General features: G+C 42.8%; 1 protein-coding gene across 2 annotated transcripts in view; it reads right to left on the bottom strand.

Moving 5' to 3' along the window:
• Nucleotides 1–13,830, bottom strand: part of irs1 (insulin receptor substrate 1) — a 53,670-nt gene extending 39,840 nt beyond the window's left edge. Inside the window, exons 1-2 of one of the 2 annotated variants that reach the window (XM_068042492.1) lie at nt 12,071–13,830; nt 10,208–11,029 (exon numbers count right to left, since the gene is read on the bottom strand). In XM_068042492.1, coding sequence (XP_067898593.1) covers nt 10,208–11,029; nt 12,071–13,463 — 2,215 coding nt within the window. In that variant the 5' untranslated portion in view covers nt 13,464–13,830. Of the gene's footprint in view, nt 1–10,207 lie in introns of both variants that reach the window. The other variant, XM_068042491.1, reaches the window with a different exon arrangement.
• Between the last annotated feature and the right edge of the window lie 1,796 nt (nt 13,831–15,626).

Raw genomic sequence — 15,626 nt, forward strand, 5'->3', positions numbered from 1 at the left:
GAGGAGCTCGCATTCCAGGTTGACTGCTAAGATGGCCGAATGCACAAACGGACATGGTCAAACCAGCTAGTCACATGACTAAGCTGCTGGGCAACCGGAGTTTTTTTGAATTTGTACAGAGAGTTTTGGGCAGAAAGCTGTTTGCTCCTGGACTGAGAAGATCTCTCTCCTGTCTGCTCCCGTCTCTTTCTCACAAGCCTCTGAATCCACTGAAGACACATGAACCCCAAGAGAGAAAAGTCTCCTACAGTGACCAAGGTTAAGAAGAATACTGGACCCCAACGAAAAGCAATATCTACCTACAATCAAGGACTCTACAGTGAGCCCGAAGAACCGTAACACAAAAAACCTCAGATATTGCCTCAAACTTTTCCACTTTATTTCTTTTTTCTTTCTATCTCTATCTGCATGTGCGTATCACGTGCATGCTAGCGTGGGCGCCTCGTGTATCTGTAGGCGTCAACCGAATTAGAGTTTAACTTTAATAAAATGTAACTTTTCTTATTTAAACCCAAGAAAGCCTGTTGCGCTGGTTTCTTTGCCTTATAATTGGAAGTTGCCAGCGTTCGCCAGAGCTGGCGGGCAGCCATAAAGACGGGGCTAAAATGTGGCGAGTCGAAGAGACTTAGTAGTTGGCAGGAAAAAAGACAGATGCGCAAGGGGAGAGCCAACTGTGCAACAGCCCCGACAAACAAATTTCTCTGCAGCACCTGTGGAAGAGCCGGTCACTCTAGAATTGGCCTTTATAGCCACTCCAGGCGCTGCTTCACAAACCACTGACCACCTCCAGGCGCTTATCCATTGTCTCTCGAGATAAGGAGGCCAAAGAAGAAAAGTGAACAAGGATTCACCAAGAGGGAGCTAAAAATATGGTGTGTTTTAAATTTAAACCCTGTTACAGTAAGACCAGGTGAAGGCTGAAAGGGAACCCTGGACCTCTTTCTCACCTGGTCATAACACTGATCAACAACTTTTATCACTTTTAGTTCAAAAGATGCTTTATCATAACAGGAGAGTAATCAACAAGTGGCATGTGGTCCTTCCTGTCCCCTGCATCTGAAATGTAGACAAGCACTATTCCAATTACACTGCTATTCTATGAAATTGCAGACCTAGAATTCTGTTGGCTGGATAAGACAGTCAGTCACAGCATTTTCTGCCTGTGTATCCCCTTACAAAAATGGAGCCCAGTGCTCTTAAAGCAAGATTAGAACAGAAGGTCGTCATTCAGCTCTTCAAGCATGTTCTGCCATTTAATGAGATCATGGCTGATCTGTATCCTAACTCTATCTAACCACCTTGGCTCCATATCCCTTTATATCCTGGTCTGGGGGAAAATCTATTGATCTCAGATTTAAAAATAATTGAACTAGAATTTACTGCTATTTGTGGGAGTGTGTTCCATACTCCTATCACCCTTTGCATGAAGTAGTATTTCCTAACTTCTCTCCTGAATAGCCTGGATCTGATTTTGTCTCCTTGTCCTAGACTCTTCTAGTGGAAACGTTTCTATCTACCCTATCAATTCCTTTCAAAGTCCTAAAAACCTCAATCAAATCACCTGTTAACCCCCTAGATTGCAGGGAATTACGAATGCAAAAATTGGAGAGCAGATGCAATGTCAAGCATAAAGCCAAAAGTGTCTAACTGTACAATTGCTTTACCCACCTTACTTTTGAGTTTGATTAGAAATAAAAGGCATAACATAGATAATTCACATTCATTTTCAAATATATAAAAGCATCCCAGATATTTACTAAAAACATTTTAAATAAAAAGTTACTTCAAACTAGCTAGATCTGTTGACCTGTGCAGTGCATGGATCAGGTATAGTAAGTCAATAGTGGCTGCCTTCAGATCAAAAACAGATGTAAAATACCAACTTAAATTTTTTTTTAACATTTCCAGACCCATGACTATGAATTATAGTACTAAAAACTCTTCATGCTTAACATAATCAAGAAAGGGCAATACATACTTATTCTTCACAATATTAATTTGGACATTGGCATATATATGGAAATATCAGCAAGGTAAATAGACATTTTTTGAGATGTAACTGAATTAGACTCAATTTCCTAAGCATTTCTCATCTTATAAAAAAATTTAAAGTATATTAAGCTGCTCGAACAACAGGAAAGTGGTGTTAATGCTACCTATCAGAATATTTCTTGCATCTGGTCACACTTTGCAGCCCAATTTCTAGTGAATTTATCAACATTTAGAAACTGATCTTTAGTCGACACTCCTCAAATATATTCTTGTGAATTCAACTTGGTGGTCACAGTAGATGGTTATGGAACCTTCCTGTGGCCCCTCACCACTAGACTGGGCAAACAATTACTATCCAATCAGATCAGGATGGGCAGACAGCCACTGTTACGCCGGGTATTGAAGGATACTCCACAGGGGCCCTACCTCATAAAGACATGTGAGAAACCTGCTTTCAAAGACACAATAACATTCCTTCCCATCGGTTTCAGGCCCTAAGGCTTGTAGTAGTAGCAGCAAACAATCAGTCTCTTCTCCCCAGACACATTCCTTATCCAGTTCAAAGGCTCCATGAGTCACTTCCCCCATCACATACAACTAAGCACCTGCTTCAAGAAAAAGACCTTCCTGCAGAGACATGCTTGCTGTCGCTAAAATGTTTGAAACCAACTGCAAAAAACCCCCATCATTCTCAGTTGTATAATTCCCAATCTACCCACTTCCCCTCCCCAAGTATTAACACAGTCAAACTGCTAGAAACAAACTTTGTGAAAAAATTAATTTGAATGAGGCACAGGATAAGGCTTTACAAAATAAAAAAAGTGGCTGTTACTTTTCAGGCCTACATTGTATGTATATACAGGGACACCAAGAGTTTTCTTGCACATCTCAGTTTGAACGGTTGTTCATTTTCCTTTATCTCCCTTTAACAACTATACAGTTTCCCCATCGATTGAGCACCCCTCAAACAATGTGCTGTGCTTGGCAGGATGCTGTCATGAACTCACTTTGGGGTTGCTGTGACAAAGTTTGCATTTCACAGCAATGTAAAACTGACAGTATAGGCAAAGAAAGAACAAAGTACAGTACAGCACAGGAACAGGCCATTCGGCCCTCCAAGCCTGCGCCAATCTTGATGCCTGCCTAAACTAACACCTTCTGCACTTCCGGGGCCCATATCCCTCTATTCCCTTCCTATTCATGTATTTGTCAAGATGTCTCTTAAACGTCGCTATCGTATCTGCTTCCACCACCTCCCCTGGCAGCAAGTTCCAGGCACTCACCACCCTGCGTGTAAAAAAAAAAAACTTGCCTCGCACATCCCCTCTAAACTTTGCCCCTCGCACCTTAAACCTATGTCCCCTAGTAACTGACTCTTCCACCCTGGGAAAAAGCTTCTGACTATCCACTCTGTCCATGCCGCTCATAACTTTGCAAGATAAGGAACTTTAAATTTAGGGAAATGGCACACTGATACAACTCCCCTACACTCTGAATTAAACTAGTGCCAATGTAAAAGCAAAGAAATCAAGGGTGATAATGGATAAACAAAATGCAGTGGTGTCAGACACTCCATCACTTAGTCTTGGGTATGGAGTGTAAATTTCACTTCATTGTTGAAGTGAGTTTTAAAAAGTGCTCAAGACTTCTTGGGCTCTTAATAACTTAAGAGAGAGGCTTTCCAGTAATTTCTAGCAAACAGACTGTCAAAATTGGTGAAGAGCTAAGTGTGCAAGTGTTGACATTTTCAGCTGAAGAAACATACCATGCAACAGGACATTGCCAGATGAAAACCACTCCCTGCGTATACCAGTTTCCAGCTGATACAGTATTACAAATGCAGCCTCGTAACCACTTTCACAGTGGAATTACTTTCTTTCTGTAACTCATCCTTGCTATTCCTTTTTCTTCCACCCCGCCTCCATTCTTACATATATACCTTTTTCTTCCTCTACCAAGCTGTAAGCTTTTTTATTCTTGCGCCTAACTGATTCAGAAGCTTTTTTTCCCACTTTCAGAATTTATAAAAACATATTTGTTTATGCAATATTTATTGTTTTTAGAAACAATTTTTCAAACTTTAAGTAAGGGCCTAAATAGGAAACAGAAGTAAATGTCTGAATCGCTTGTGAGCGCGCATCTGGAAGCAGATTCATTTCCCTCCCCTGACAAAAATGTCTAATTAATCCCTGACCCCCACAATGTTCATTTATTGTGGAACAAAGAAAAAATAGGGTGATGTAACACAGCTGGAAACATTTTTCTACAAAAGGAAATACCGGTCAAAGACTGGCTTCACTGTTTTGAGAGCAGAGTATATCTTACAATTTCTGTGACAGCTGTATTTCACACCCTTCATACTTTCCTTCAAAGTCGTCAGATGTACTTAGGATTTCCCCCATCCGTTTTTACTTCACAACTTCCCAGTCTTGATGGCTTTACTATTTAGGTGATGACCTGACTACTGCTCCAGTCTCTATTTAAATTATGTAGTTCATACTTTACACATTTTTTGGACAAAACTGCAGTCTGTGTTATGGTGGATACTCTCTCAATACAGGATTACATAGAAGGCACCGCGATAGCAGTAAGGAAGTCAATTTCAACAGAAGATAGGTACGCACAGTACTACTGAAGGGAGCCAGTGCTGATTATGTAGCAGTTACTAATCCCTCACAAAACATCCAGTTATCTTAGTATTGAGAAGTTTAAAATCATTGGAAGGTTAGCTATTTGTGCTTGCCCTGAAATTTCAGCAACTAAATGTTATACTCTTTAACCCACACTTAGAAATTGTGTCTGTTGCGGTGGGTGGGTGGTGTGGAAAGGAGTAGGAAGATAAAGAAAGAGGGATAAAGAGACAACAACTACGAAGATACTATGTAATCACACAGAAAGAGTACTCTGGTTACAAGCAGTAACCACTCCTTAAATTCAACCCCCCTCCTTCAAATTAAAGTCATGTCCTCAAAGAATTCAGATAATGTTAAGAATGCAGATTTGCCTATCAAATAGCATACTTTGGTTTGCTAGGGTAAAATGTTCAACCAGCAATAGTGAGTGGAAAAGATCTTGATGAAGAGGTTTTCTCATATAAAAACATTTGTTGACAAAGCAGAATTATATCCTAGTCCTCCATGAAAATGTAAAATGAAGATTAGACCAGATAGATGTTAGCAACCTTGCATAAACAAACAAACAAGCACACATACACACACAAAGATTCCTTTAGTAACAAAATGGCAGAGCATGCTGCATTTGCAATTAATGACTGCAATTGCCTCCAGAACGATTCTATGAAGCAAATCTACACAATAAAGGGAATCACTGACCAGCAATCCAGGAAAGAAGCTCTTTGGAATGTTACAGTGCATAACAGTATATTAAATGTATTGATTTGAAGAAATACAAGTCCAGTGAACAAAACAGATGTCCTTTAAACAACTAGCTTTCAGGGTAATATTAAAAGGAAAGAGTAGTTATAAAGTCATTATGGCACAGAAAAAGGCTATTCAGCCCATCGAACCTACATCGGTTCTCTGTAGAGCAATCCAGTCAGTCCCATTCCCTGGCTTCATCCCCGTAGCCTTGCAAGTTTATTTCCCTCAAGTGCCCATCCAATTTCCTTTTGAACTCATCATTTCCATCACCCTCAGAGGCATCGAATTCCAGGTCATTACCATGTGCTGCATAAAAAAAGTTAATCCCCACATCCCCCTGCATCTCCTATCCCAAACCTTAAATCTGTGTCCCCTAGTCCCTGTACCATCAGCTACTGGGAACAGCTTTTCTTTGTCTACCTTAGTTAAACCTGTCATAATCCCGTACACTTCAATCAAATCTCCCCTCCGACACCAGCTTCTCCAACTTAACCTTGTAGCTAAAATCCCATAGATCTGGAACCTCCTCTGTCTCAAGGACCCTCACATCCTTCCTAAAGTGTGGTGACCAGAACTGTGACCTAACCAAAGCTTTGTAAGGGTTCAGCATAACTTCCCTGCTTTTGTACTCAATACCTCCATTTATGAAGCCCAAGATTCCATGTTTTGCTAACTACTCTCGCAATATGTCCTGCCACCTTCAAAGATGAACCCACCAGGTCCCTCTGTCCTGTACACTCTTTAGAACTGTGCCATTTATTCGATATTGCCTCTCCCTATCTCTTCTGCCAAAATGTATCACCTCACACTTCTCTATATTAAATTCCATCTGCCACTCGTCTGCTAGCCGAAGTCCTCTTGTAGTCGAGTGGTATCATCCTCACGGTTTGCCACACCTCCAAGCTTGGTACCATTGGCAAATTTTGAAATTTTACTGAAGCATATAAATGACTTGGATATTGGAATACAAAAAAAGCAGCAGTGCTAGCACTGAAGCCTGGGGAACACCACTGTCTACCACCCTCCAATCTGAACACCGCTGTCTAAATGGAGATCATTTCCTTTCAAATTTTCTAGCAATAATTCCCATTTCGATCAACCTCCTTGTGATCTTAAACAAGCTATCAACGTGCTATAGAGTAATGGAACGTTGCAAATCTCTCTCTTCAGAACTGAAGCCATTCTCTACCATAATTCTTTCTTTTTCTTTTTGGGCCCCCTTATCTCGAGAGACAATGGATACGCGCCTGGAGGTGGTCAGTGGTTTGTGAAGCAGCGCCTGGAGGGGCTATAAAGGCCAATTCTGGAGTGACAGGCTCTTCCACAGGTGCTGCAGAGAAATTTGTTTGTCGGGGCTGTTGCACAGTTGGCTCTCCCCTTGCGCCTCTGTCTTTTTTCCTGCCAACTACTAAGTCTCTTCGACTCGCCACAATTTAGCCCTGTCTTTATGGCTGCCCGCCAGCTCTGGCGAATGCTGGCAACTGACTCCCACGACTTGTGATCAATGTCACACGATTTTATGTCGCGTTTGCAGACGTCTTTATAACGGAGACATGGACGGCCGGTGGGTCTGATACCAGTGGCGAGCTCGCTGTACAATGTGTCTTTGGATACTGCTCTAAGAAGGCTGCCAAGTCCAGAAACATTTAAATAATATGCAAAACTCTCATCACCGGTATCATGGTTGTTTTTGCCAAAAATGATTAGAAAGCCTGTATAACCATTCAATTTTCTGCAGGCAATCCTTGCATCAATGACTTAACTTATTCAATACACATGGTCTTTAACCTAGAACACTTACTGAAAACAAAACTATTACTGTCGCACACCTGGTCATGAAGTAAACTTGCAAAACAAAATCTATGTGGTGCCCAGCTAGTTACTTAATTCCTGATTATGCATATCTGGTTCTATTGCTTCACATCCAGATTGGAATCTTTTTCAGAATGCTTCTGCACATACTATTTCCCAGTCTGAAAATGATACATGAGATTTTAAATAAAGCTTACATCTATTTACAGTATCTTCCATATTTTCTCCATCCCAAAAATAATTTAAATTTTTGTTTATTCTTTACACCTTCAAAATTCCAAGAATGAAATACCTTTCATGCAAGGTTAAACAATGAGGCCATCGAAAAACAATCAGTATCTTTCTCTAATGTAAATGCAATGTACAATCTGCATATTTTATGGTACTGACCTCTTCACATGCACTGGGTTCTTACCAATCACTAAACAGAGCCAGAGCAAAGGTCAGCACCATTTAATGTACAAGCCACATGTTGTATGCATTATACTTCTTCCCTCACCACCCCTTAAAAAAAAATTCTTTAGCTCATACCTGTCTGTGGAAATGACAGTTATGGGGCATCACAATCATATCTCAGATCTATTCTTCTTTCAGTAGACAGTGCAGTTTATGAGTGCATTATCTATCTGTGCAGCGTGACCAGAGAAAATCCATAGTCTGTGTCCTTGACAGACAAAAAGCTGAAGCAAATGACATTAACTATCCACATACTGCAGCCCTTTCCAACTTAATATACGGTTGTGGGGGAGGGCGGTTAATACAATCAAAAAGCAGCATCCTCTGCCTATTACTTTTCAGGGGAAACATTTATATTAAAAGACTTATATTACAAGCGTACCAATGGATTGGATATTTGCTCCTACTTTGTCTTCCCCTATTCAGATTTACACACACACCATTGTAATTCACTGGCACAAGGCCTTTACTCAATCCTCTGTCATTCTGTAATTACCCACAAAACATGGACAAACTCTTTCTCCCCACCACCCCGTCACATTATCTGCATTGCGCTGTGCTGAAAATTTACTTCTGAATTTCTTCACATAAGAATCTTCCTCATTAAACAAAGTCTATGATCCACACACATTTATATCCATACCCTTCAGATTCCAAAAATATCCTTTGGAATCTCTCCAAAAGATATGATTTACTCTACAAAAACTTCAACAACTGTGTCCCGATTCATGTTTTCAATGATACATTCTTGAAGCTCTCCTGCCTCTTCAATCATTGCATCAGAGAAACAGATGAATTCAGGAAACTTTTCTTAATTCACATTTGCTGAACAAACAGAAGACTTATTTTGCAACAGTACTGTTGCTTCAGTTGTCAAAAAGGTTAAGTGACGTGTGTTTGTGGTGAAATAACAGTCTGCCAAACCATGAAGGCAGCTCAGTGGCTCCACAGATTTCTCCAAAATATTCAATAAATGTTGCAGCCATTTCACTATTTTATAAGCATGATACAGGGAAAGATATAAGGCTCCACTGTGTTCCTGCCAAGTCACAAGGAGTGACGATTGGAACCACCAGGTCTTGCTTTCTAATTATCAAAATCTTTTATAACTATTCACAAAGTATGTAGTGCTGATCATGTAGCCAAACTGATAAGTCAAGCACACTGGTCCCACACACAATGTTATTCCCCTTTCAGGCCAGGGGCTCCAAACTAGTAACTCTCATTGGAATTGACTAATTCAAAATCAACTCTTGCTGAGTACTAAAAATTCCATAAACAGACCGAACTGGAAAAATGCATATTCTTCTCAATTGCAAAACAATTCCTGCAACCAAAGCAACCAATTCTGGAGGCTCAAGTTTCTTGTGCTCAATTCAGGAAGCAGGATTAGCACATACAAAAATACAAATCTGAGAGAAATGTATTTTACAGCATTAACATTTGGAGAATAGCTTTGTTATTTCTGAACAAGAATTAAATGGAGCCCAATATTTAACGACAGAATATTGAGATTAAGCAAATAATCTTCAGGGCCAGTTTTCTATATTTTTTAAAAATTTGTTTTTGAGAGTGAGGTGAAAGCAGGTTCAACTGAAGCATTCAAAAGGGAATTAGACTGTTATATGAAAAGGAAGAAGGTGCAGGGTTACGGGGAGAAGTAGCACTTGGTGAATTGCTCAATCGAAGAGCCGGTGCTGACACGATGGGCTGAATGGCCTCCTTCTGCACTAACAATTCTGTGATGTGAGCGTTGCTGACAAGGCCAGCATTTATTGCCCATCCCCAATTGCCCTTTGAACTGAGTGGCTTGCTCGGTCATTTCAGACAGCAGTTAAGAGTCAGGCATATTGCTATGTGTCTGGAGTCACATGTCGGCCAGAGCAGGTAAGTAACAGATTTCCTTCCCGAAGAACATTCGTGAACCAGATGGGTTTTTATAATAATCTGGTAGTTTCATGATAATTATTACTGAGACCAAAATGTCATTCCAGGTTTATTAATTAATGAATTTAAATTTCCTCAGCTGCCGTGGTGGGATTTGAATTCATGTCTCTGGAGCATTAGCCCGGGCCTCTGGATGACTCATCCAGTAACATTACCACTATGCTACCGTCCCCCATTTCCTATATAATAAACCATTTATACATATGGTATGTAACTATAAACACCAACCCAGCTAGTTCATTTAATGGAACTATGAAAATTTTCATATAGGTTTGACAAGCGAGGATACTCAAGGGGTGTTCTTACTATATCTGTAAAAAGCTTTAAATTTAGATACATATTTCCCCAATATGCCAATCTGAAAAATTCTGTATTTTCAAGAATTTCATAAATTATTCAAGATTCAAAACTCAAACATACAAAAAAACATTACATTTTTTTGAAGCAACTAAAATTCTAATGTAAACTTTTTTGAGCTCTCACCCAATACAGAAATGCAATTTTTGTAGACATTGACAAAACATGACACTTGGAATGCTGGGAAAAGTACAAAAAAATTATTCAAGCAAAACATTAGCAATCAGCAAAATGACTGTCAGCATTTAGTTCTGTGCCCTTACCTTCCCTTTCTGTAGGTTTACTTATTTCATCTGGCTTCTGGAAGGTGATGCTTGCATATGAATTCAGCTCATCACCACCACCAGAGTTACTTCCATGAGGTTGATGAGGAGTTACATGCTGAGAAGAGGTCCAATCTTTGTTGTTAAAATCATTTAACAAGTCCAAGTCAATGTAATTCATACTATTTCCACAATCATTCTGCACTGTGGCATCATTTGGCTGGTCTTTGGCACCTGCAGCCAAAGAATCTCCTGATTTGTTAAGCCACACATTCTCAAAGGACACCGAACTATGCCGTTTAATGTGATCGACATAAGATAGAGTTATGCCAGTCACACTAGCCGTGGAAGTGAAAGTCTCAGAACTATGTCGCCTTCTTCCTTGGGGATCAACACGGATAACTTTGGCACCTTGGCTCCGATTGGGGACAAGATTAAGCACAGTAAAGGCACTCCTCCCTGAAATCTGGTCCAGCATAGGACCAGGTAGTACATCAGAAACAGTGTTCAATGAGCTCTCTTCTGCCCGAGGTAGAATGGATATGGAAGGCGTTATACCTCCACTGACTGTCATCTCTGTATAGTTACTCACTGATGATTCCAGTAAGTCTGGGCAGGTGGCAACAAGCTGCATACTAACATAATCACAGCTTGCCTGCCCTCTATCTTTTCTGCAAGTGCTGGATGTGCAGGCAGATGCAGAGCTGGTGATGTCCACTGCAGATTTTGATACATAACCAAACTTGGATGCATCTGTTTTTAAATTCATATTCATGTATTCTGACATAGGTGGCCTTTGTTGATCAGGATGATTGTCTCCAACTAAAGAGGAATCAACAAGAGACAATGAACTGGAAGAAAAGGTTTTGTCACTGAATTCAATATTTACATACTCGCCTGGGCTTTTTGGCTCTGGAGGAAGGGGATGCTCTCGTGTTCTGGGCAATGTACTTGCTTTAGTGTTATCAAGTGACAGCCTAGTGGGCCGTACAAGTTTACCTTTCATCGGTACATACAACTCCTTTTTAACAGGATTAACCATATGATGCCCGCCATCCTGTCCTCCTAAACTATCACTGCTTGTAGATGAAGAAGAATCCTCGCCATACAAAAGACGGCCTGAATTTACAGCAATTCGTAAAGGGGACTCGTCATTTTTTCTATGCACGTGTTTAAAGGAACGAGGCAGCGAAAAGTATGAACAAACAGGTTTATGAGGCTCTTCAACTGGATTGAAGAAGCAGTCTGGTGGAGTGCTTGTTGTTGAACAACTTGCAGGGGACATATTTATGTAATCACTACATGACAATTTCCCATCATTGCTCTCAACAGACAGCTTAGAGTTCCCTCCGTTAGTCCATATTTTTCCATAGTTCACATTTTCTGGTGAGCAACTGCCACTAGGTGACATCATCATATAACCATCTTTTCGAGAGTGCTGGCGTGGATTAATAATCTGTTGTGGGGCAGAAACACTTTTTGGGCTCATTGGCATGTAGTCATTCTTACTGGGCATAGGAGCCACTCCAGGTAACATTGGCATATAGCCATCATCCATCTGACTGTAACGTCTGCCTTCTCCTAGCTGAAGATCTAAACATTCCTCAGGGTATGAATGAGTAGGTACAAAAGCAGAATTTTTACATGATAAACGGCTGCCCAGGTAAGATGGTGTCATCTCTGTGTATTCCTCAAAGGAAGCAGTGGAAGGGGTCTTTTGGTGCATCACCATAGGTGGTGAAGTACCTGATGAATGAGCCCGCTTCCTAAATCCTTTATCTGAATCTGGATCTTCAGCTTTTGTCGGAGTCCACCTCTGACTACCCCTGTTCTGACAATTTGGAGCCAGGTTTGAATGCTTACCCATATAGATGTAATTATTTAACTCCTGCTCCTCCCTTGCAGGAGGAGTATGTCCCAAGGAATCTGGAGTTACGCTCCTGAAGGAATTCCTGAAATCACACGGGCTGGATCCGTACTCATCTGATGAAATGAACCCCCCATCGCTCGGTGATCCTGAGATGGAGGCGCTGGAACGCCTAGGGAAAAGACTGTCAGAGGTGGATCCGTGGCCACTGGTGCTGCTGGACGATAAACTGACTGGGCTTGTAGCTGACGGGGAACAGTGTGTGGATGGCATGGGAATCGACCTGCTGTGATTGAGAGGTGGGTGCAGCCTGCAGCCACCTCGGTGACGGTGAGTGTGCCCCCGGGTGGCACTGGGGCTAACCGGGCTGCCGTCCACAGAGGCCGGTCTGGACATGGTGCCCTCGCCGTCGCTGGAAGCTCGGACCCGGAATGAGTTGTGCTTGCCAGCAGGTGAGATGGTAGTGATGCTCTCGGTCCGTGACCTCCGGCTCAGTCCGACCTGGCTGGGCGGCGGGTTGTTGAGGTGCCTTCGGAGAGGCACCGAGATGGGGTTGGAGCTGGACGCCGACTGGCTTTTGCTGCGGGGTCGGAACTCCTCGCTCATCGCCTTCATAGCCTCCAGGATGGTTTCGTGCATGTTCTGCGCCACCACGGAATCGTCCACTTGCATCCAAAACTCCCCGGGACCGGTCACCGCTGACCTGCCCACCTCGATGAAGAAGAAATTCTCCGAGTGCCCGCAACGCCGGATATTCATCAGCTGCAGGACCACGGCCGCCGCGTCCGAGTTCAGCTTCACCAGGCTGATGGTCTTGTTGGTCAGGCACAGCCGGTAAATACCGACCAGGTTCTTGGTGTGTCCCAAGCCTTTGGGCTTCAAGACCACTTGCCAAACTTCTTTGAAAGCCGGCCCGGGGCTGGCTTCCCCGTAGCTGTCCTCCCCCGCTCCCACGCCGCCGGCGGTGCTGGCTGAACCGGCGGCGGCGCCCCCGTCCCGCTCCCCGCGCTCCTCGGGCACCTTGCCCCGGTTGTGCAGCTCCAGCAGCGCCTGGTACCAACTTTCCTGCTCGCTCTCGCAGTCGGCGGCCACGGCGAAGTACTCATCCCGGGTGTAGAGGGCCACCAGGTACTTGTTCTTGGAGTCGGCCCTCTTGTTAATGTTGAAGCAACTCTCCAGGTGGACCGAGCGCTTGGGAGCGCCCGCCTTGTGCCTCCATTTCTTCTCGTTCTCGTAGTACTCGAGCCGGGCCGGCCCCAGCTCGCTCGGAGCCCGCAGCACGAAGAACCGCCTGTGCATGCTCTTGGGTTTCCTCAAGTAACCCACCTTCCTCACGTCCGAGAAGCTCTCGGCGCTCGGTGAGCTGGGCTCAGGCGGACTCGCCATCATGAGGGGGGGGGGGGAAAGAGAGCGGACCGGAGCGAACCGGACACCCTGACAGGATTCAAAAATAAAATTAAAAACAGTTACAGGGATGAGGCGAGGGGATGAAAATCAGCTGACCTTTCACCAACAAAAAAAGAAAACACACGACGCACTTGGGCTTACTTTGCGGAGTTTTTTTTTTAAAAAAAAACTGCTATTAATTTTTCCGCCTCCAATACCGAGCCACAAGAAGCGCGCATCCCGATGTGAGTGACCCCCTCCTCCCTCTCCTCGCGCCGCTCCCGCTCAGCATGTGACGCACGTGCACGCAGCGATTGACAACTCGCCTTGAATCAGTACCTGCCGGGTGCGCGCACGCGGGCACGCCCATCGGGCAGGAGAGAGAGGGCGGGGGGGGGGCGCGCACTCACACGCTCAGCCAACCACTCGCCCGCGCACCGACTCCGCCCCCTCCCCCTCCCGATCCCACGCCGCCGATCATTGGCCATTGACTCCCTTGTTTACGTTCTATTTCGGAATGTTGTTACGTTCTTTTCCCCCCACCCCACCGCCCCCTTCACGCGGACAAGGTGTCAATCATCCCCGCCGGGTTCCTCAGACTCTCACTCGCTTGCCATGTCCACTGCTCCTCCCCCCTACCCCCCGCCTTCGAAAGCCAGCAAGTCCCATGGACGCGTAACGTAGTAAGGAGAGGTATACCCGCCATTCAAATTTAGAAAGCCAACGCCAAAAATGTTCCTCTAGTTGCACTTTAGTTTTCTCTCAAATTGTAAATGCATTTCTTTAAAATGTATTTAGTCTCTTCCTTGCAACGAAATGATATAGTTAGATTTACGACGATTTACAAAATCAGTGTCTATGTATAATAAATATAGAAATGGATAGAACTTTCATGGGGGTGTGGATGGCAGAATGTTTAAAATCACATTACAGCCATCATCTTGAGATGATACAGTTTCAGCTCGCTATTGATGTTACTACTAATAATGTGTCCCTTGCAATCTCCTGAGAAAAGCAGTGCTGCAAGTTTGTGATGCAGAACTGCGGGCTTAGGATTCAAATCCCAACCTCCGCATTTTTCTCTGCATTGCACGTACTCCAGGTGTCATCACGATGTTCTTGCCATTTGCAAAGAAAAACAACACGTTACCCCCGTAAATTTTTGAACGATTCCGTAAATATCACATATTTCACACTCAGGTGTAAATGCAGCTGCACGAAACCGCACGGAAAAGGCGAGTAAGCATGTTTACAAGTAATTAAATTCCACCACTCTTCCCTTGATTGGGGAAGGAGGTTGGATTGCATAAAATAATTTATTCAGAACTGATTTATAATTGAAAAACGTATAAACACAGCGATGTAGGAAGCACAGACTCAGCATGTTTAGTCGACCCATGAATCGTTGTAAACAACATCTGTGCTGACAGGCAGGAGTCCCGGATTATTCTGTTTCATGGCCAGCGAAAAGGGGGACGCTATTTATGGCTAGCTGGGATGCAGGATAGCATAAGCTATAATTTAAACTTTCTGAAATATTGATGCTAATTGTATATTTTAAATTATCAATTTTTAAAAAATAAATCACTGCGTTATAGTCCTCGTTCCCTCCCCCACCATATCATCCCGACGATAACTAAATCCAGGTTCAACAAGAAAACAATTAACAGAAAATAATAAAATATAAGCGAGTTGCTGCTTTTAAAGTGATGCAGTGTTTAACTTGCCATGTTGCTGCGGCTGAGGTGTAAAATTACCATGCTGGCACCGCTCTACTGCCACCTACTGAGAGTCATTAAAGACCCAGCCTTGAAGGAAACAACAGAAACTACAGATATATGTTTGAATGCTAGAATGTTCACGAGCAATTTCAAAGATGTCAAACTTTATGGTTAAAATATCCTAAATCATTAAACTATCTTAAGTCGATTGTCCTATTGTGTCAGTTTCCTAAAATGATTGGAGTTCTGCTCTTTGGAATGAAATGAATGTGAAAATAATCGAGAGTTTACACTACATATAAATGCGACTTCTAATGTTCTGATACTATTTTTGATTGTATTCTGTAAAATGTCGAGTAAGTATTTCATAATGTGTGTGAAGTGGGCGTGTGCAAAAATTCAATTGGGTCACTTTAAAATTTGAACGACGATATGTGACACATCT

Source organism: Heterodontus francisci, chromosome 11 (genome assembly GCF_036365525.1).
Source record: "Heterodontus francisci isolate sHetFra1 chromosome 11, sHetFra1.hap1, whole genome shotgun sequence".
In the NCBI taxonomy this organism is placed as follows: Eukaryota; Metazoa; Chordata; class Chondrichthyes; order Heterodontiformes; family Heterodontidae; genus Heterodontus; species Heterodontus francisci.